Source organism: Ruditapes philippinarum, unplaced genomic scaffold, assembly GCF_026571515.1.
Source record: "Ruditapes philippinarum isolate M1 unplaced genomic scaffold, ASM2657151v2 ctg5581_1_1_1_1, whole genome shotgun sequence".
Classification (NCBI taxonomy): domain Eukaryota; kingdom Metazoa; phylum Mollusca; class Bivalvia; order Venerida; family Veneridae; genus Ruditapes; species Ruditapes philippinarum.
This window is the reverse complement of record NW_026864459.1, coordinates 26963-49610: the sequence shown is the minus strand read 5'-3', so window position 1 is coordinate 49610 and position 22648 is coordinate 26963. Positions and strand designations below refer to the sequence as shown.

Here is a 22648-nt window from a genome sequence, read left to right as displayed (position 1 = left end):
TTCAAACTTGGTATTGGAATTGTTCATGACCAGTAGATGACCCCTATTGATTTGTGGGTCAAGGGGTTAAAGGTCAAGGTCACATTGACCTTGTAGGTAAAAGCGGTTTTGGATCAATAACTTGACAACCCATGGGCTGTTGGCCCTCAAATTTCATAGGTGCATTGGTCTTGGCAAGTAGATGATTATAATGATTTTGGGTTCAGGGGGTCAAAAGTTAAGGTCACATTGACCTTGAATGCAAAAACAGTTTCCTATCAATAACACAACAACCCATGGACTCTTGACCTTCAAACTTCACAATTGTATTGCTTTTGGCCAGAAGATGACCAAAATAGATTTTTAGGGTCAAGGGGTTAAAGGTCAAGATTGCATGGATCTTATAGATAAAAAAACTGTTTCTTATCAATATCTCAACAATTCATGGGCCCTTTACCTTCAAACTTCACAAGTGCAATGGTTTTGGCCAGTAGATAACCCATTTGATTAAAGGGTCAAAAGTCAAAGTCACATTTACCTTGTATGTAAAAACAGTTTCTGACCATTAATTAACTCAGCAATTCAGGTTGCCTTGGTTGATATTGCTATTAAATTAAAAGTGCTTTTGATGTACACATTTCAAGGTCTAATGTAATATATTAAATTGGCTGTCATTTAGGAGGCCTACATGTTCATAAAGTCTATGAATATATATTATTTGGTAACATTTGTGATAACTTTGTCATAGAATTGCTGCACACAACCTTAAGGGCCACAATGACCTAGTGGCTAGTCATGACCAGTAGATAAACCCTATAGATTTTTTGGTGACTAGGTCAAAAGTCAGTCACAATAACCTGGCCAAATGACTAATGTCTGCAGGTAGGGGGGCATATAAAATTATGTTGTTTAAAGCATATCTTGTTTTGTTTTGTTTGTAGATCAGATCTGTGTTTATTGTCATATATAATTTAACTTGTTTCTTCCTCAGTGAGACATGGTTATATACTGTAGATTGGGGAATTTTTCTCAAAACCTTGACTTCTTCGGCAAATCATAAATGTGGTATTTTCAGTAATTACTATGAAGTGTCCAATAGTACTAAGACATTTCCTTTTTTTTTTTCAAACTAATGGCATAGTGGATAACATATTCAATTGGTGAGTATTAGCATGAATAAAAATTAGTTGAATATTTTCCAGTCTACAATAACGTATACACTATTTGAGATTTATATTTAATTCTTGATATTTCTAACTGTATTTACAGAAGAAATATGGTGAAGAAGTAACAGTTGAATCACTGAAGAAAATTTTAGGTATGTTTCTCTTTATTAATTTGCTCGACTATCTGAAATGAAGCTTAATTGCCAGAATATGTTAAATTGGTCTATTGGTACTGGGGGGTGGGGAATTAGATGTTTCACCTTTCGTGTTTTTCCTTGAACAGATTTAATCAAATTGACCTTGTGAGTTTTCACATTTTGGCTATACTCTTTGAAGAACATTAAGCTTTTGCCATGAACAACTCGCTGGCATTTGGTTTAATACTAATACACCTGCTTCATTTGGTAATTTTAGGTCAAAAAGTCATGCTCACAATTACCTTCATTAACATTATTCACATTATTGTGTGTATGTATGTAGGAAATGAACTTTAATTTTGAGTGTATTTTTAAATCGCCTGTCACAAATGAAAACGACATCTTCACATAAGCCAATTTCATCCAAACTTCACAGGAGTGATTTTTTTGGTGGTCACCTTTGAAAATTGTTCAAAGAATTAATTCAATGAAGAGCTCTGGTTGCCATGGCAACAGAAAGACAATTTTTTAAAAAATCTCCTTTTAAAAAACCCAAACAGCTAGAGCTTAAATATTTGGCATGAAACATCTTCTAGTAAGTGTCTAACAAGTTTGTTCAAATAAAAGCCCTGGGGTCAAAAATTGGCCCAGTCCCAAGGGGGAGGGGTCATTAATTTTCATTATCTATATAGTAATAACTTAAAAAGTCTTCTTTTAAAAACCCCAGAGCTAGAACTTAGAGATTAATAGCTTAACATTTTCTAGTGAGTGCCTACCAAGTTTGTTTGTTTATAGTTAAACTTGAAAAATCTTCTTTTCTGAAGGTATAGATATTTGGTTTGTAATATCATCTATATGTCTTCTACAAAAGTTGTTCAAATTTTGCCCCTGATTGTCAAAATAGGCCTGGAGGTCATAAGTTTTTCTTTAAAGTATATAATATTGTAAAAACTTAAAAAACCTCCTCTAAATTGACAAAGGCAGAGGCTAGATATTTGGCATGATACATTGTGTAGTGGAACTCTACCAAGATTGTTCAAATTATAGCCCTGTCCCTGTGGGTCATAGGTTTTCCTTTTATGTATAAAGTAAAGTGCTTAGAGCTTAGATATTTGCAATGTAATATCATCTGTAGGTCCTCTCCCATAGGTGTTTAAAGTTTGCCCCTGTTGTTAAAATTGGCCCTTACACAAATAACAGTATTTCTTCAGGTAAATGATTACTTATGTTGGGAGTGCAGGGAATGTTATTCATAGGTATGCAGGGAATGTTTATCAGGGATATGCAGGGAGTTTTTGTAAAGGGAAGTGCAGGGAATGTTTTTTCAGGGATATGTAAGGAATGTTTTCAGGGATATGTAAGGAATGTTTATTAAGGGAAGTGCAGGGAATGTTTTTTTCAGGGAAGCGCAGGGATTTTTTATTCAGGGAATTGTAGGGAATGTTAATTCAGGGGTATGTAGGGAGTGTTTATTTAGGGAAGTTTAGGGAATATCTATTCAGGGTAGTGTTGTGAATATTTATTCAGGGAAGTGCAGGGAATGTTCGTTAAGGGATATGCAGGAAATATTTATTCAGGGATATGTAGAAAATGTTTATTCAGGGAAGTTTAGAGAATATTTATTCAGGGAAGTGTAGGGAATGTTTATTCAGGGATATGCAGGGAATGTTTATTCAGGGATATGCAGGGAATGTTAATTCAGGGGTATGTAGGGAATGTTTATTCAGGGAAGTTTAGGGAATATTTATTCAGGGAAGTGTAGGGAATGTTTATTCATGGGTATGTAGGGAATGTTTATTCAGGGATATGTAGGGAATGTTAGTCAGGGGTATGCAGGAAATATTTATTCAGGAGTATGCAGGGAATGTTTATTCAGGGGTGTGCAGTATGTTGAAGAGTTCTCTTTCATCATGGACCTCTTTTTTCCTAACAATTTTGTCACACTTATTTTTAGATATATTATTAACTATTTATTACAATTCCAAACATTTCTGTTACATTAACATGTTTTATTTGTGTGAAGTTATAATCCCCATGTCTACATGTATGTCTGAGATTATTTCAGCAAAAGGTGTCAGTAAAGCATTTCTCCTTCCTTTTCATTTAGATACCTTAAATGTGCCTCAGGAAATCTGTTTTACCTTTGATCAGTTCAAGCAAGCAAAATTTATAAGCCATTAAAATTGAACAAATACAAACAGAGACTTAGTGAACATGAAAATATATGTCAGCTTCATTATGCCAAGTCAAACATAAATTTTACTTTGTGATCTACCACCTCCGTGCCAAGTCAAACACATGAATTTTACTTTGTGATCTACCACCTCCGTGCCAAGTCAAACACATGAATTTTACTTTGTGATCTACCACCTCCGTGCCAAGTCAAGCACATGAATTTTACTTTGTGATCTACCACCTACGTGCCAAGTCAAGCACATGAATTTTATCACCATGACTTGTAATAACAAGCCTATGACTATCTGCCATAAAACATAAGGACCTTATTGATGATACAGCCATATCTTTTGTTATTGGAATGTGTATAAAATGTCCGTCACGATCAAAAAGTAGAACTTGGTTGGATTTTATGCAGCCAATAAACATTTGCCCCCTGGTGTCGAAGGTTATTCCACGTGCTGCTATAAGATTTTTATCCGTAATTCCGGCTACCTTTTCTCCTGATCCTCTGATAACAACAACTCCATTTTTCTCATCTGTGATGTAGAATTGATTATTTTCTGGGTTTAGAACAATATCCCTTGGGCGTCCAAATATGCTTTTTCCTGTATCATCATTTTGAAATGTTTTAAGAAGTGCACCTTGTAGAGTGTAGACACGGATTTGACCGGAACCTTCCATCACTGAGCGCCAGTAGGAGGATCCCCCACCACAACATACATACACAGTTCCATCTTTGAAGAATATTCCTCGACATGGCATTCCAACTTTAAAACTGTTCTTCAGTTCCATTGTTTTACCAATAGATACTAACTGTACCATCTGTTTTCCTATTAGAGTGACAGCAATATCTGTAGAACTTGTTGAGCATACACCCCAAGGTTCCCCTGGTATGTTGCAGTTTGTTGTTATATTGTACCTTTGGTCTATATGTAGTACTAGATTGTGTGGAAGGTCTGTAAGAACCATGGTGCCATCAGTAAGGAGACAAGAATCTAAGATATGACACCATACAGAATCTTTATTGATATTTACATCATATGTCCCCTGTAATGTTACATCATATTCACATGATTCATGAAACAGTCTCTGTTTGGCTGGAAGATTGTCATTCTCAAATGTTAGATTTCCTAGCTTAATCTTGGATGCTAGTTTTTCTAATGTAGGGTCAAATGCAAAATTCAAAGATTCTTTTCTGGTATTTCTGGATATACTCTTTATTGTTTTCTTTGCTTCTTGCTGTATCTGTTTATTTGTCTTCATTTCAATGAAAACATCTTTGTCATCGTCCTGCTGTAGACAGTCAATAGATTGATTTACTTTTGTTAATGTAGCTTCAAGTACACTAATATCACTCTCTATATCATTCTTAAACTCACTAAACTTTCTCTCCAGTTCAGTGTCACTTGTTATACCCCCGCACAACAAAGTTGTAAGGGGGGTATACTGGAATCAGGTTGTCCGTCCGTCCGTCCGTCTGTCCGTCCGTCCGGCTGTCCGGCCGTCCGTCCGTCGGTTTTTTCTTGTCCGCCCAATAACTTAAGATTCCTTTGACCCTTAGTCTTCATATTTGGCATGGAGGTTAGTCATGATTAGTAGATGACCCCTATTGATTTTGAGGTCACCAGGTCAAAGGTCAAGGTCACAGGGGCCTTGACTTCAAAAAGCTTGTCCGCCCAATAACTTAAGATTCCTTTGACCTACAGTCTTCATATTTGGCATGGAGGTTAGTCATGATTAGTAGATTACCCCTATTGATTTTGAGGTCACCAGGTCAAAGGTCAAGGTCACAGGGGCCGTGACTTCAAAAAGCTTGTCCGCTCAATAACTTAAGATTCCTTCGACCCACAGTCTTCATATTTGGCATGGAGGTTAGTCATGATTAGAAGATGACCCCTATTGACTTTGAGGTCATCAGGTCAAAGGTCAAGGTCACAGGGGCTGTGACTTAAAAAAGCTTGTCCGCTCAATAACTTAAGATTCCTTTGACCCACAGTCTTCATATTTGGCATGGAGGTTAGTCATGATTAGTAGATTACCCCTATTGATTTTGAGGTCACCAGGTCAAAGGTCAAGGTCACAGGGGCTTTGACTAAAAAAAGCTTGTCTGCCCAATAACTTAAGATTGCTTTGACCCACAGTCTTCATATTTGGCATGGAGGTTAGTCATGATTAGTAGATGACCCCTATTGACTTTGCGGTCACCAGGTCAAAGGTCAAGGTCACAGGGGCCTTGACCATAAAAAGCTTGTCTGTCCAATAACTTTAGATTCCTTTGACCCACAGTCTTCATATTTTGAATGGAGGTTAGTCATGATTAGTAGATGACCCCTTTTGATTTTGAGGTCACTGGATCAAAGGTCAAGGTCACAGGGACTTTGACTTCAAAAAGTTTGTCTACCCATTAACTTAAGATTCCTTTGACCCACAGTCTTCATATTTGGCATGGATGTTGATCATGACCATAAGGTGACCCCTATTGATTTTGAGGTCACTGGGTCAAAGGTCAAGGTCACAGGGACCTTGACAAAAAAAGCTTTTCTTCTCAATTGCTAAAGAATGCCTGTCCGCAGTGTATTGATTTTGACATTTTCACATTTGAAGCATGTAGAATACATAACTTAGCAATGCACTGGCTTAGTAACCTCAGATTTGGCAGGGAGGTTGTCCTTGAGCTCTAAATGGCCACTGTTGATTCTGACAAAGTGGTATGCGGGGGTATTCACGCCATGATAGTGGCAGTTCTAGTTTTTAATAAGTTGTCCAACTTATTTTTTAACTTTGAAGCCGCGTTTTGCATTTTCGTTCTGATTTGACGTTTTTCCTCTTCAATCCTTCTATTGTCATCGTTTCTTGTTACCTTAAGTTTTTCAAGGTCATCTTTTAGATTATTCAAGCTGGCCTGTTTGATTTTGTGTTGTTGGTGATTCTTGACTCCTTGTGATGCGTTGTTTAAGTCAACTATTTTCAGGCATTTACTGAAATTTTTAAATATTTACTTTTGAAGAGTAACATTTTATAATATTGCATTTAGCAATGAAGAAACAAAATATTTTAAGTGATATAACAGTAAAATTAATATCAGTAAAAGTGTATGAAGGAGACAACAAGTCATCTCAACTGAACTAAACACTGTACAATTCATAAGTTATATTATTTACAGCATGCACACAAATAAACAAACACTTCTCAATGTTAGTTATCTCGCATATTGCAGAGGGCATACCATTATTTAGATGTTTGAAAGTTTTGACACTGTGGCTAGTATCAATTTCTTTTTTCAACTGACTGGCGATTATAATGAGCCTGGTCTGGCTGGGATACTCTCAGTTTAACATTAATTGACTATTCATGTATGATACTTCAGTCTGAGTGACAATCAGTTTTCTGTTGTGATATTGATGGAACATTACATGTTTATAGGCACTTCTCCAGAGCCACTGATTCTTCCATTCAGGAACAAGTTGTTACATATTACTTCTTTGTAAGCTGTATAATGCAGAAATTTGTTTTGCATTGACTGCTTTTTAATAATATAGATACTAAGTTTCGAACTGGTTCTAATCTTGACTCTGCAAATACATGTAATAAGAAGAAATATTGAAATAAATAAAGGATTACTTGTGTTCAGTATGACAGCAGGCGTCACATATAACAGTGTCATGATCTTCACAGTAATATTTCAACTGTCCCTCTGAATGTACACTACAGTTTGCATTGAGTACTATAGTCTCCAACTCCATGGCTATGTTTAAACTAATCCAAATTTTCCCCGATAGTTGTTGTTCATTTTTTTTATAGCAGGTAAAGTAACGTGATCAGACAGCCGTCTCACATTTATCTGTTTGAAATATTTAAATGTTAAAGTGTTTTAACCTAAATAAATACTATCTAATCTATAAACCTTTACTCTTTATACTCGAAATTTTCTAGATCTATATAATGTATGTTTATATTCTTCATATTGAAAACACTAAATTTGTTTAAACCCCAATTTGTATAAGAATCCAAATATCGAATATTGGATTCAAATATAGAATCAAATGGCACCTTAGGTTGTATTTAACAAAGCTTAGAGGAGATTTTAACCCTAAACTACTGTATAAGTGTAATGGTGAGGGTTAATTCTAGGCTGACCTGGTTGTACATGATATATTGTGATATATTCTAATCACTCCAGTTCCAGCAGGGTAAGGGTTATATTACTATAAGACATGTATAAACCTTTAAAGCGGCCTTCAGCTTTTCTAAAAGTTGAATATGATGTTTTAGAGAAATTGTTTCATATAATTGTCAAATCAAAAAAATTTAGGTGGAAAATGAAAATTTCCATTTGATAAAATACATAAACAATAAGAAAACCTCTTGATACCTCTTATCTACCGGTCCTCAATATGTAAATTACTTAAGCAGATGATTTGTTTCCCGATCTTTTGATTTTAGAAATGAACGTCACTGACACGCTATAAATAGTTCTCGGGACGCTGTTTTAAAAACGGTGGTATGATGCACTTTTCCAGAATAAAACATACTGAAATACTTAGTTTGAAACATCACAAAATAATAATAATAATAAATGCTGAAGGTCACTGTAAAGTCTTTAGAAAATGTTTGTATACAAATGCATAAATAGTTGTTTATTTAGTGCAGAAGTTATTGATTGAATTGAATTTAACTTTATAAAAATTACAACTGAATACCATACTTAACTGTGCAAAATAATTTTATGCAGACAAATCAAGGTTTAATTCAGTTAATCCAGCTGTGTTATATAAATTATTATATCTCTCACATGAATCATGAATTAATTAACCAAACTTGAGTCCTGAACAGGATTTTATCTTTAGATTTATTGATCAGTTATGGAATAGTTCCAGTCTAGTAAAATAACACATTTGATTGGTTTCAGGTTACAAAGATATGACCTAACCATTGTGTTTTACTATTGCAAAATGGCAAACCAGTACAGTATGCAAACAATTGGCAGAAATACATTGAGGTCAAATTGTCGCATTAAATAAATTTTCATTGAAGAGAAAATGAGACACTTTAATTTGTGCTTCACATATAAATTGGTTAACATGATTTAAAATGGCAGAAATTGACAGTTGTTAATAGATTAATGCATGGGTTCAAGTTTTCAGGCATATGTCTGGATCTCAGGTTTTTATACCCCCGCACAACAAAGTTGTAAGGGGGGTATACTGGAATCAGCTTGTCCGTCCGGCTGTCCGGCCGTCTGGCGTCCGTCGGTTTTTTCTTGTCCGCCCAATATCTTGAGATTCCTTTGACCCACAGTTTTCATATATAGCATGGAGGTAAGTCATGACGAGTATATGACCCCTATTGATTTTGAGGTTGCCAGGTCAAAGGTCACAGGGGCTTTGACTTCAAAAAGCTTGTCCGCCCAATAACTTAAGATTCCTTTGACCCACAGTCTTCATATTTGGCATGGAGGTCAGTCATGACAAGTAGATGACCCCTTTTGATTTTTAGGGCACCAGGTCAAAGGTCAAGGTCACAGGGGCCTTGACTTCAAAAAGCTTGTCCGCCTAATAACTCAAGATTCCTTTGACCCACAGTCTTCATATTTGGCATGGAGGTTAGTAATGACGAGTAGATGACCCCTATTGATTTTGAGGTCACAAGGTCAAAGGTCAAGGTCACATGGGCATTCACTGCAAAAAACTTGTCTGCCAAATAACTTAAGATTCCTTTGACCCACAGTCTTCATATTTGGCATGGCGGTAAGTCATGACGAGTAGATGACCCCTATCGATTTTGAAGTCGCCAGGTCAAAGGTCAAGGTCACAGGGGCCTTGACTTCAAAAAGCTTGTCCGTCCAAATAATAACTTAAGATTCCTTTGACCCACAGTCTTCATATTTGGCATGGAGGTCAGTCATGACAAGTAGATGACCCCTTTTGATTTTTAGGTCACCAAGTCAAAGGTCAAGGTCACAGGGGCCTTGACTTCAAAAAGCTTGTCCGCCCAATAACTCAAGATTCCTTTGACCCACAGTCTTCATATTTGGCATGGAGGTTATTAATGACGAGTAGATGACCCCTATTGATTTTGAGGTCGCCAGGTCAAAGGTCAAGGTCACATGTGCCTTGACAGCAACAAGCTTGTCCGCCCAATAACTTAAGATTCCTTTGACCCACAGTCTTCATATTTGGCATGGAGGCTAGTCATGATGAGAAGATGACCCCTATCGATTTTGAGGTCAAAGGTCAAGGTCACAGGGGCCTTGACTTCAAAAAGATTGTCCATCCAATAACTTTAGATTCCTTTGACCCACAGTCTTCATATTTGGCATGGAGGTTAGTCATGACGAGTAGATGACCCCCATTGATTTTGATGTTGCCAGGTCAAAGGTTAAGGTCACAGGGGCCTTGACTTAAAAAGCTTGTCCGCCCAATAACTTAAGATTCCTTTGACCCACAGTCTTCATATTTGGCATGGAGGTGTGTCCTGACAAGAAGATGACCCCTATAGATTTTGAGGTCACTATGTCAAAGGTCAAGGTCACATGGACTTTGACTTCTAAAAGCTTGTCCGCCCAATAACTAAAGATTCTTTTGACCCACAGTTTTCATATTTGGCATGAAGGTTAGTCATGATAAGAAGATGACCCCTATTTTTTTTATTACACTGGGTCAAAGGTCAAGGTCACAGGGGCCTTGACTAATAAAGCTTGTCCGCTCAATTACTTAAGATTCCTTTGACCCACAGTCTTCATATTTGGCATGGAGGTTAGTCATGACAAGTAGATGACCCCTATTGATTTTGAGGCCACAAGGTCAAAGGTCAAGGTCACAGGGGCCTTGACTTCAGAAAGATTGTCCGTCCAATAACTTAAGATTCCTTTGACCCACTGTCTTCATATTTGGCATGGAGGTTAGTTATGACGATTAGATGACCCCTTTTGATTTTGAGGCCACCAGGTCAAAGGTCAAGGTCACAGGGGCCTTGACTTCAAAAAGCTTGTCTGCCCAATAACTTAAGATTCCTTGGACCCACAGTTTCATATTTTGCATGGAGGTTAGCAATGATTAGTAGATGGCCCTTATTGATTTTGAGGTCACCGGGTCAAAGGTCAAGGTCACAGGGACTTTGACTTTAAAAGGTTTTTCCGCCCAATAAATTAAGTAACTTTTGATCCACAGTCTTCATATTTGGCATGGAGATAAGTCATGATTAGTAGATAACCCCTATTGATTTTAAGTTGACTGGTTCATAGGTCAAGGTCACAGGGGCTTGACTATAAAAACTTGTCTGCCCAATAACTTAAGATTCTTTTGACCCACAGTCTTCATATTTGGCATGGAGGTTAGTCATGATAAGTAGATGACCCCTTTTGATTCTGAGGTCACTGGGTCAAAGGTCAAGGTCACAGGGACCTTGACTTCAAATAGTTTGTCAGCCCAATAACTTCAGAAACCTTTGACCCACAGTCTTCATATTTGGCATGGAGGTAAGTCATGATAAGTAGATGACCCCTATTTATTTTTATTACACTGGGTCAAAGGTCAAGGTCATAGGGGCCTTGACTTAAAAAGCTTGTCCACTCAATAACTTAAGATTCCTTTGACCCACAGTCTTCATATTTGGCACGGAGGTTAGTCATGATTAGTAGGTGACCCCTATTTATGTTAAGGTCACTGGGTCTAAGATCAAGGTCACATTGACTTTGACTTCAAAAAGATTGTCCACCCATTAACTTAATATTCCTTTGACCCTAAGTCTTCATATTTGGCATGGAGGTTGATCATGACTATAAGGTGACCCCTATTGATTTTGAGGGTCACTAGGTCAAAGGTCGACTAAAAAAGCTTTCCCCCTCAGTTGCTTAAGAATGCTTGTCCGCAGTTTATTGATTTTGACATTTTCACATTTGAAGCATGTAGAATACATAGCACTGGCTTAGTAACCTCAGATTTGGAGCGACGTTGTCCTTTGACCTCTAAATGGCCACTGTTGATTCTGACAATGTGGTATGCGAGGGTATTCACACCATGACAGTGGCAGTTCTAGTTGTGACAAATTTAATCATGTTTTACTATTAGATTATGTAGGAAAAATATTATGAATTACAGTTTTCGGGTTTTTCCAAATTTTCAACTTGCACCCTTTGGTCTGACTGCTAAGATTGTATCAAGATAATACCAGTGATCTGATATATGATATTGATCTTCATGTTTCATTGCATTTCTCAAATACATATACATCCTTGTTAAATCTGTACATAACATTTTTAGCTTACAAAGTAAAAAGTGCTCATGGTGAGCTATTGTGATAACCTTTGTCTGTAGTAAATATTTTATATTTCACTTAAAGAAGATCTCCTCCTAAATTGTTCGGCCTACAGTGATAAAAGTGTATAGGAATGTCCGTAGGCAGTGCTCCAATGAGCAAAACGACCACCAGAGATAAAATGGGAAAACCTAAGACACAAGTACAGTACAGAAATCATGTGTTACACTTGACTTTTTATCTAGGGCAACTCCATTTGGTAACAGATAGTATTGTTTATCTCTTATTATGGACTTGGTAAAACATTTATTTGTTCAATGTGATTAAAAAAACCATATCAACATAGAAAATGATAGTAGTTACATGTTGGTATGTACATGTGTCATTCATTTAGGTAGATGTATGATGTATTACATATTATATGAGTATAATATTGCATGTTTGTAACATTGCTTTTCATTGAGTAATCATGACATTTATATAATCTATATACATGGCTGCTGTCACCTGATGATTTAATGTTATAAAGTGATGCTGCTATATTATATATAACTGCTCTGGCTATATAAGCTTACAGTCATTTTTACAGAGTTATATACAGTGTTATATAACCTGTCAGATATCTTTATACAGAGATATATAACCTGTCATACATCTTTAAACAGAGTTATATAACCTGTCAGACATGTTCATACAGAGTTATATAACCTGTTAGATATGTTTATACAGAGTTTTATAACCTGTTAGACTCTTTAAACAGAGTTATATAACCTGTCAGACATGTTTATACAGCGTTATATATCCTGTCAGTTATCTTTATACAGAGTTATATAACGTGTTAGACATGTTTATACAGAGTTATATAATATATCAGACATGTTTATACAGAGTTATATAACCTGTAAGACAAAATTTTTTACAGAGTTATATAACCTGTTAGACATTTTTATACAGAGTTAAAAACCTATCAGACTTATTTATACAGTTATATAACCTATCAGACATGTTTATACAGAGTTACATAACCTGTCAGACACATTAATATATAAAGTGATTTATATGTATTTACATGTGAAGATATGTCTGTGTTATATATAAAGTGATTTATATGTATTTACATGTGAAGATATGTCTGTGTTATATATAAAGTGATTTATATGTATTTACATGTGAAGATATGTCTGTGTTATCTTTATAGTGATTTATATGTATTATATGTATTTACAGGTGAAGACATGTCTGTGACAAGAGAGGAGGAGGAGAGAAGGAGACATGAGATTATTAAAACATTTCGTACAGCACCTTTTGAAGAAATTGTTGCAAGATCTGAAGCCAAGGTATAGCTTCAATCACTGAAAATATAAACTTTTTACTTAAATATTTATAATTACATTTTATATATATCAATGACAGAAAGAACATAAAGTTGATCAACTGTTGTTTTAACCTGGTACAAAGTAAGTTGACTTTAACTTTATAAGAAAGCCTATTATTAGGGCATTTACTTCCACAATAGATGCTATACTGTGTTTATGTTATGAAAATGTTTTCTTACTATTGGTAGATCAATACATTACTCCCTGCTTAATTAGGCAAATATAATCAACTTGAAGCATGTTTATTGTCAAAAACTTTGGTAAAATGTTTATCTCATTTGACAACATACAGAACGTTTTATACTCCTTGCTTTAAAGTCATTATAGATCATATATTTGAGTCATCAGTTTTTTCTTCCTCAATATTTTTAATAGATTATTTTATTTGTGATATTTGATTTATTGTGTGATGTATATTTTATTAGACAAGAAAAACTCACATACATTTTAGGCACATTTAAGTAGGGATTATAATATTATAGTATGGAACAAATTTTATCAGTGGGACCATATATTGGTTATATATTTGTTTTAAACATACTAATACTTTTTCCAAATTTAAGTTTTATTACTGTTTCCTCAAACAGCTTTGTAATTTACAGGCTTATATTGTTTTACAATGATAGATTATGTAGTATAGAACTATTTTATATTGAACTAACTTTCTTATTATGGTTCTTGTAGAAAATGTAAATAAAATGTTAATTATACCCCCAAAAACGAAGTTTGGGGGGGTATATAGGAGTCACCCGGTGGTCGGTCGGTCGGTCGGTCCAGACGTCCGTTGCATTTTCCTTGTCCGGATCATAACTTGAAAACTAATGGTTGGAATTCAATATAACTACATACAATGGTCAAGCACATTGAGAGGAAGTGCAGTGCATAAGAACCATAACTCTATCTTGACTAATTACAGAGTTATTGCCCTTTGTTACTTTTCCTTGTCCGGGGCATAACTTGAAAAGTACTGGTTGGAATTCAAAACAACTTCATACAATTGTCAAACACAATAAGGGGAAGTGCAGTGCACAAGAACCATAACTCTATCTTAAGTAATTACAGAGTTATTGCCCTTTATTGCTTTTCCATTGCTTTTTTTTTTTGTCCGTTGCATTTTCCTTGTCCGGAGCATATCTTGAAGACTAATGGTTGGAATTCAATATAACTACATACAATGGTCAAGCACATTGAGAGGATGTGCAGTGCGTAAGAAACATAACTCTATCTTGACTAATTACAGAGTTATTGCCCTTTGTTACTTTTCCTTGTCCGTGGCATAACTTGAAAACTACTGGTTGGAATTCAAAACAACTTCATACAATTGTCAAACACAATAAGGGGAAGTGCAGTGCACAAGAACCATAACTCTATCTGAAGTAATTACAGAGTTATTGCCCTTTGTTGCTTTTCAATTGCCTTCTTTTTTTTGTCCGGAGCATAACTTAAAGACTAATGGTTGGAATTCAATATTACTACATACAATGGTCAAGCACATTGAGAGGAAGTGCAGTGCATAAGAACCATAACTCTATCTAAAGTAATTACAGAGTTATTGCCCTTTATTACTTTTCCATTGCTTTCTTTTGTCCGGACCATAACTTGAAGACTAATTGTTGGAATTCATTATAACTTCATACAATGGTCCAGCACATTGAGAGGAAGTGCAGTGCACAAGAACCATAACTCCATTTTGACTTATTACAGAGTTACTGCCCTTTGTTTCTTTTCCTTGTCCAGAGCATGACTTTAAAACTACTGGTTGGAATTCAAAACAACTTCATACAATGGTCAAGCACATTAAGGGGAAGTGCATTGCACAAGAACCATAACTCCATCTTGACTTATAACAGAGTTATTGCCCTTTGTTACTTTTCCATTGCTTTCTTTTGTCCGGACCATAACTTGAAGACTTATTGTTGGAATTCATTATAACTTCATACAATGGTCAAGCACATTGAGAGGAAGTGCAGTGCATAAGAACCATGACTCCATCTTGACTAATTACAGAGTTACTGCCCTTTGTTACTTTTCCTTGTCCAGAGCATGACTTGAAAACTACTGGTTGGAATTCAAAACAACTTCATACAATGGTCAAGCACATTAAGGGGAAGTGCAGTGCACAAGAACCATAACTCCATCTTGACTAATTACAGAGTTATTGCCATTTGTTACTTTTCCTTGTCCAGAGCATAACTTGAAAACTACTGTTTGGAATTCAGTACAACTTCATACAGTTGTCAAGGACATTCAAAGGAAGTGCAGTGCACAAGAGCCATAACTCCATTTTGACAAAATACAGAGTTACTGCCCTTTGATACTTTTCCTTGTCTGGAGCATAACTTAAAACATACTGGTTGGAATTTAAAACAACTTCATACAATGGTCAAGCACAATAAGAGGAAGTGCAGTGCACAAGAACTATAACTTTATCTTCAGTATTTATAGAGTTATTGCCCTTTGTTCTTTTTCTTTGTCTTTCTGGACTTATTACAGAGTAATTCAATTAAACTTCATCAATGGCCAACCACATTGAAAGGAAATGCAACATACATGAACCACAATTATCTTTAATTACCCACAACCATAACTCTATGTTTCAATTCTTTTACAAGGTATTCTGTTACTAGTAACATCCTCATTTCCGAAGCAGACTTGTGGGGGTATTAATCACATTTAGTGATAGTTCTAGTTTAGATTTAAATACGGAAATTTTATTTTATTTCAGTCAAATCATTTCCATAACAAGTTAAATGAGATATTATCAATGGTATCTAAAGGCTCTGACAGTCCCGGGACAATGAGACGGTCAACTGATAAACCGGCTACAGTGTTTGACATTCAATATCCAGAATTATATGTCTACTAGTTTACATTACATGATCTCTTAACATTCATAGAACAAATTCTAATTTTGGATAGTCCTTGTTTGTTTTACCCAACTTACTTTTATATTGAGATGAAAAAATGTTCAACATTTAGATAAAAATTTAAATGTACTTATTTTTTCAATTAAGATATTATATCATTTTAAATTCCATGAATGTAAAGTACCTGGCATTATTGATGAGATATAATTTTTCTGTTGTTGTAGTTAAACAGCTTTATAATCAAAATCTCCTCATCCCTCATCAGCTGTTATAGATATGATTTTTGTGTCGCCTCTACGGAGTAGTGGCGACATATAGGGATCACTTCTCCGTCGTCTGTCTGTCCGTATGTCTGTCTGTCCGTCCGTCCGTCACAAAACTTGTCCGGACTACCCCTCATAAACTACTGGTGCAATTTCATCCAAACTTTACAGGAATGATCAGTATCAAGTCTAGTTGTGCATATTGTCAGCATTTTCCGGTTCAATGATTTTTGTCAGAGTTATGGCCCTTTAATAATTTTTAATTTTAAAGTTTGTCCGGACTACTTCTCTTATACCACTAATGCAATTTCAATGAAACTTTACAGGATTGATCTGTAGCTCAAGTCCTTGCGTATATTGCAAGGGTTTTCCGGTTGAATGATTTTTGGCCGAGTTATGGCCCTTTGATAAAAAGGTGTTTTTTTCTGTGTGTTGCCAGATACACAATAGCTTGTCCGGATTACTCCTCATAAACTACTGGTGCAATTTCATCCAAACTTTACAGGAATGATCAGTATCAAGTCTAGTTGAGCATATTGTCAGCATTTTCCGGTTCAATGATTTTTGTCAGAGTTATGGCCCTTTAATAATTTTTATTTTTAAAGTTTGTCCGAACTACTTCTCTTATACCACTTATGCAATTTCAATGAAACTTTACAGGATTGATCTGTAGCTCAAGTCCTTGCGCATATTGCACGGGTTTTCCGGTTGAATGATTTTGGGCTGAGTTATGGCCCTTTGATAAAAAGGTGTTTTTTCTGTGTGTTGCCAGATACGCAAAAGCTTGTCCGGACTACTCCTCATAAGCTACTGGTGCAATTTTATCCAAACTTTACATGATTGATCAGTACCAAGTCTAGTTGTGCACTGTCCGTCTGTCTGTCCGTCTGTCACAAAATTTGTCCCAACATGAAATTGGCCAATTATGAGGCGACACATGTGATTACTGATCGCTCTTGTGTTTGCCAATATTGAAATATCCTTCAAGATAAAAATTCTCCTGTGTTTTCCTTGTAATTTTGATTTTGAACAGACAGTAGCTAAATATATGCACAGTAATGAATTGTTAAACCATGAAAAACAAGTTTTATATTTACTTGAGGATATGGGAGCATGAGCTATTATATTGTATAACAAGTTGTTTTTTACCCCCACCCTTATAATGTATAAAGAGTCTTACTTAATTTACTGCCCCTCTCCACATTATGTGGAAAAGGTTTTACTTTACTGGAATCACATCAATTTGTCTTGGGGTTCCATTTAAGTCCTGTCTGTTCTATAAATTTTATTTTCTTTGAAGGATTTCCTTTAAACTTGACTTAAATGTTGACTTAACAAGACGTTGTGCACATGTTTATTTGCTGGGTCAAAGTCATTCCTGTAGGTCAAATGTCAGACTATTTCAAAGTCTAAACCCTCTGAAGTAATATTATCAAACTTGGCAGAACAAGGTGACTTACAGAACTCATGCTATTTCTGTGCCGACTAAAGGTCAACGTGACCCTTCAAGTTTAAATGTTAGACAATTTAATGTGTGTTTTATGTGTATTTATGACTTTCTTCAAGTTTAGCTTAAATCTTTCCTTACAAAGGTAATGATAACTGGATCTAAAAACAGAAAATACCCTCATTGAGATATTATTTTATGATGTATTAGATGTAAGTATTCTATGTACAGTCTGTGATGTATGGGTTAGTGCAATCCTAATTAATTGTCATTCATTTCACAGTTATCATTGTACTTATTGTGAATTAAAATGTAAATAAAGTCATTAAAAATAAATATTTCTTTATTTTCACTTATCAGTTATGTATCTTTTAAAAAGGTAACCAAACATACTACATACTAGCATATGTATTAAGTGGAAGCAATATGCATTTTGATCTTACTTGGTTTTTAACTGACAAGAAATAAACTGTAATAAGATTTTGTCCTCTAAATTGCAATTCTTAAAGTTGAGATGTTTAGTGTCTAACATTACTCCTCATGTCAAATTTTTTTCTAAATTTCAATTTTTAAGTGCATAACTCAATAAAATTTACTAAAATGGGCTAGATCTTTGTTATTCATAAATGGGTAGTTTTTATACTTTAACACAACAACTCTAAAAGCAGTTGGATTTAATTTTAGCTTGACCTTTACTGATCTAAAAATCCAAGGACAAATTATTGAATTTGTTATTATGCACCCCTTCAAAGAAGTGGGGGGTATAATGCTTTGCATTTTCGGTGACCAAATGGTTTCCGATCAATAACTAAAGAACCTTTAAGCCTAAGAACTTCAAACTTGGTATGCAGATTGTTTATAATCAGTAGATGATCCCTGTTGATTTTGAGGTCAAAGGTCAAGGTCACATTGACCTTGTAGGTAAATACGGCTTCTTATCAATAAATAATGCTTAAGCCCAGGAACTTCAAACTTGGTATGGGGATTGGTCATGGCAAGCAGTTGACCCCTACTGATTTTGGGTCAAAGGTCAAGGTCAAATTGACCTTGTAGGTGTAAACGGTTTCCTATTAATAGCTAAAGAATGCTTAGGCATAGGAACTTCAACCTTGGTATGGAGATTGGACTTGGCGATAATATGACCCCTATTGAGTTTGGGTCAAGGGGTCAAGGTCTTATTGACCTTGTAGGTTAAAACGGTTTCTTTTCAATAACTAAGAACGCTTTGGCCCTAGAACTTCAAACTTGTCATGGTGATTGTTCATGACCAATAGATGACCCCCATTGATTTTGGGGTCACAAAGGTCAAGGTCACATTGACCTTGAAGGTAAAAACGGTTTCCGATCAATGAATAAAAAATGCTTTGGCCTAGGAACTTTAAACTTGGTATGGCGATTGGTCTTGGCAAGTAGATGACCCCTTTTGATTTTGGGTTCAAGGTCAAAGGTCATGGACATATTGACCTTGTAGCTAAAAATGGTTTCCAATCAATAACTTGACAACCCATGGACCCCTGGCCCTCAAATTGCATAGGTGCATTGGTCTAGGCCAATTTTGATGTCAGAGGTCAAGTTCACATTGACTTTGTAGGTAAAAAGGGATTCCAATCAATATAATGACAGCCCATGGGCCCTTAGCCCTCTTACTGCATAGATGCATTGGTCTTGGCTAGTTGATGACCCCTATTGATTTTGGTGACAAGGGGTCAAGGTCATATTAACATTGTAGATAAAAATGATTTCCGATCAATAACTTGACAACCCATGGACTGTTAGCCCTCAACTGTATAGAGACATGGTATTAGCCAGTAGATAACCCCTATTGATTTAAAGGTCAAAGTCACATTGACCTTGTACATTAAAACAGTTTGCAATCGGTAAACTCAACAACTCAAGTTGCCTTGGTTGATATTTTTATTAAACTAAAAATACTTTTGGTATTCACATTTCAAGGTCTAATATAAAACTACAAATTGGCTTTCATTAAAGAGGTGAATTTGATATGATTTGTGATAGAATTGCTGCACACAAGCTTTACGGTCACAATGATCTAGAGACTTTCCTGACCAGTAGATAACCTTTATTGATTTTTGGTCACAATAACCTGGCCGACTTATTAGTTGACGATAGGGGGCATATATGTTTTACAAACATCTTGTTATCCCCCCCCCCCCAAAAAAGAAGAGGGGGCATATTGTTCAGTCGGTCGGTTGGTCTGTCCGTCTGTAGACCACATGATTTTTGCTGATTGTCTTGAAAACTATTCTTCACAAAGTCTTCATATTTCACATACTGATTGGTCATAACTAGTAGATGACCCCTATTGATTTTGGGGTCACTAGGTTAAAGGTCAAGGTCACAGGGGCCTTAATTGTCGGAATGGTTTTCGCAGATTATCTTTAAAACTATTCATCACAAAGTCTTCATATTTCATATACTGATGGTTCACAACTAGTAGATGACCCCTATTGATTTTGGGGTCAAAGGTCAATGTCACAGGGGCCTTAAATATCAGAATGGTTTCCGCTGATTATCTTGAATATTATTCATCACATAGTCTTCATATTTCACATACTAGCGTTATTTATCACAGCTGATTTTAATCAGATTGCATAGTTATAGAGACCATATAGATGAAGTGCAGTGTCCAATGCAAGAACCATAACTTTTATATTACAATTACCTATCTTAAGTACATTATGCTTGTTCGGTGTATACTTTCTAAACTATCAATGGCATCTCATTGAAATTTCATATGGTTGTAGAGGCTAGAAAAAAAGTGCATTGTCAAAACACGCTTGAAATTAAATAACCTTTCTCGTGGAAATCCGAATTATAAAGTAGGCGAAACATATAATTAAGGTTGTTATCAGATCTACATGAAATAAAAATGTAGATCTAAACTTTAGTCATATTGTGCCGATGTTTTGATGGAAATTTATTTACGGGGTGGTAAAAATATCGTTTAGTTATAAGATGTCATCACGCTTTTGTTATTCTTGAAATTTTAGTGCAAATATGGTATTAACAGCGTATATCAATAGCCCATACATTTTATATGGATCGCTATGTATAAATCAAGGATCACTGAACTACAATATTGCTTGTACAAAATTCTTGTCTTTATTAATCTGATTCCTGCGACATATATATTTAGTCCAAAAGATACAGCAAATACGCTTTTCTTTCAAGCATATTGCGAGTTTACTTTAGTGGTAATGTACATGAATTTTGCAATTTTATATTTGAAATCTCAAACTTTAATACTCATGAATTAAAGTTCCAGAAAATCCCGTATGGTATCTAATATGGGCGTATGCGCCTGAAATATAGCCCTCCCCTTCAATCCAGACGTCATCGCCGACTGTTAGATCAGCAACAGTCGTGACACCACCCATATTCCACCCAGTTGTGTGTCCAGCAATGGCGTATTCGATCGTTTGACTGTTCTGTTTCATGAAAAATGCACCACTGTGCCCTGTCGGATTACCTAGTGCCATTGAAAAAAGGTACGTTCCGTTAACTGGTGCTGTGAATATACCATGACGTGGATCGTAGGCATTACCTAGATTAAGATCCACTTCATCAAATATAACAACATGGTTACTAGATACAGTTCCGAGGTCTTTACTAAGTTCAGTTCTGAATGCTATGATTGGTGTTTTATTTGAACAATCTGAAATACGAGAAAATATGTCTTGGTACATGTTGTAATTCTATATTTAATAGGAATGTACTTTAACACATTAGACATATTACAATATTTTCGGTATAACAAACTAAACTTAGACAACAGTTACATCTAGAACAGGAAAATGTTGAAGAAAAGTAAAGTGTTTGTTTTGGGTTTACGTCACACCGACACAGTGTAGGTCAAATGGCGACGTCCCAGCTTTACTGGTTGAGGAAGAACTCAGGTGCCCTTCCGTGCATTATTTCAGGCACAAACGGGCACATGAGTAGAACCACCGACGTTCCGTAAGCTAGCTGGATACATTCCTCACATGAAAGAGTTCATTGTCCCTGTCGGGATTCGAACCCACAGCGGTGAGGAGCAAGTGGTTTGAAGTCAATGACCTGAACCACTCGGCCACGGACACCCCAAAAGTAAAATGATCACATTTTATTGTTAGACTATCTAAACTAAAACATAGTACTAAGAATACATTAATGTTAACATAAATCCTAATTAGAATTTACAATAATACCGCATTGATGATTTGTCTCCATCTGTTCCTGTACAGTCTGTAGGGCGGACGCCATTTTGTCTACCTGGGTTTGAAGTCTCATTCTTTCAGCTTTCTCGTCTGACAACAGTAAGTGTAGGTATTGTATATCATCAGGGTTCTGCGAGTCTGTCGCTAGAAATGAACTAACCGGACAACAATATCCTATCAATAACAATAAGACTGTTTTCAGCATTTTTAACCCCATACACCTTAAAATGTTGTATTATTAACAGTGTTTGTAATGTGTTACTACATATACTATAAAAGTTATCAAATGTTTCACTATATGTCAATACTAAGGTGATAAGTTATACAGATAAATTTAACATTATTTAGGGTTTATCTATAGATCAAATAAATATCTTCATGATTCTGTCATAATGTTAGTAAGTAGTATGCGTATATTTGTTAAAATATTTGTAAATGAAAACTTCTAATTGGTATTTGATTTCTAAAAAGAGCATTTGTAAAAAAAATCTAAGGGCAAATTTTTAATGGAAAAGTTGTTACTGTTTTATAATGTTTTGTGTTTGTGTTTCTACATAATGTTTCGAAGGCCACATTTAAAAGATATGTTATTTGTTTTCTACGATGGTATATCTTCAAATGTTACACTCTTTAATATATTATTATTATTATTATTATTATTATACGACATCACCGTCTGTAATTGTTCCAATAAAGTACTTTACAAGTTAAAATGTGATATTCGATGTCTTGAATTAACAGTATATTCGTATGTTTAACTTA

At 35.4% G+C, this 22648-nt stretch overlaps 3 protein-coding genes across 3 annotated transcripts in view; 1 reads left to right on the top strand and 2 right to left on the bottom strand.

Annotated features, from left to right (window-relative positions):
* Positions 1-18005, top strand: part of LOC132725681 (protein EFR3 homolog B-like) — a gene marked incomplete at its 5' end in the record, with an annotated part of 33999 nt that extends 15994 nt beyond the window's left edge. Inside the window, 3 exon segments of the mRNA XM_060710857.1 lie at positions 1249-1297; positions 12944-13053; positions 15818-18005. Of these exon segments, the coding sequence (XP_060566840.1) occupies positions 1249-1297; positions 12944-13053; positions 15818-15958 (300 nt within the window).
* On the bottom strand, positions 5909-7619 carry LOC132725683 (RING finger domain and kelch repeat-containing protein DDB_G0271372-like). Its single transcript, XM_060710859.1, has 2 exons — positions 7082-7619; positions 5909-6438 (listed from the first exon to the last, which is right to left on the bottom strand). The coding sequence occupies exons 1-2, from the start codon at positions 7201-7203 to the stop codon at positions 6183-6185; spliced, it is 378 nt and encodes a 125-aa protein (XP_060566842.1). The 5' UTR covers positions 7204-7619; the 3' UTR covers positions 5909-6182.
* Positions 18006-20769: 2764 nt separating the features above from the next.
* LOC132725682 (collagen alpha-1(X) chain-like) lies at positions 20770-22170 on the bottom strand. The gene is made up of 2 exons (XM_060710858.1): positions 21878-22170; positions 20770-21345 (listed from the first exon to the last, which is right to left on the bottom strand). The coding sequence occupies exons 1-2, from the start codon at positions 22101-22103 to the stop codon at positions 20930-20932; spliced, it is 642 nt and encodes a 213-aa protein (XP_060566841.1). The 5' UTR covers positions 22104-22170; the 3' UTR covers positions 20770-20929.
* Positions 22171-22648: the final 478 nt, after the last annotated feature.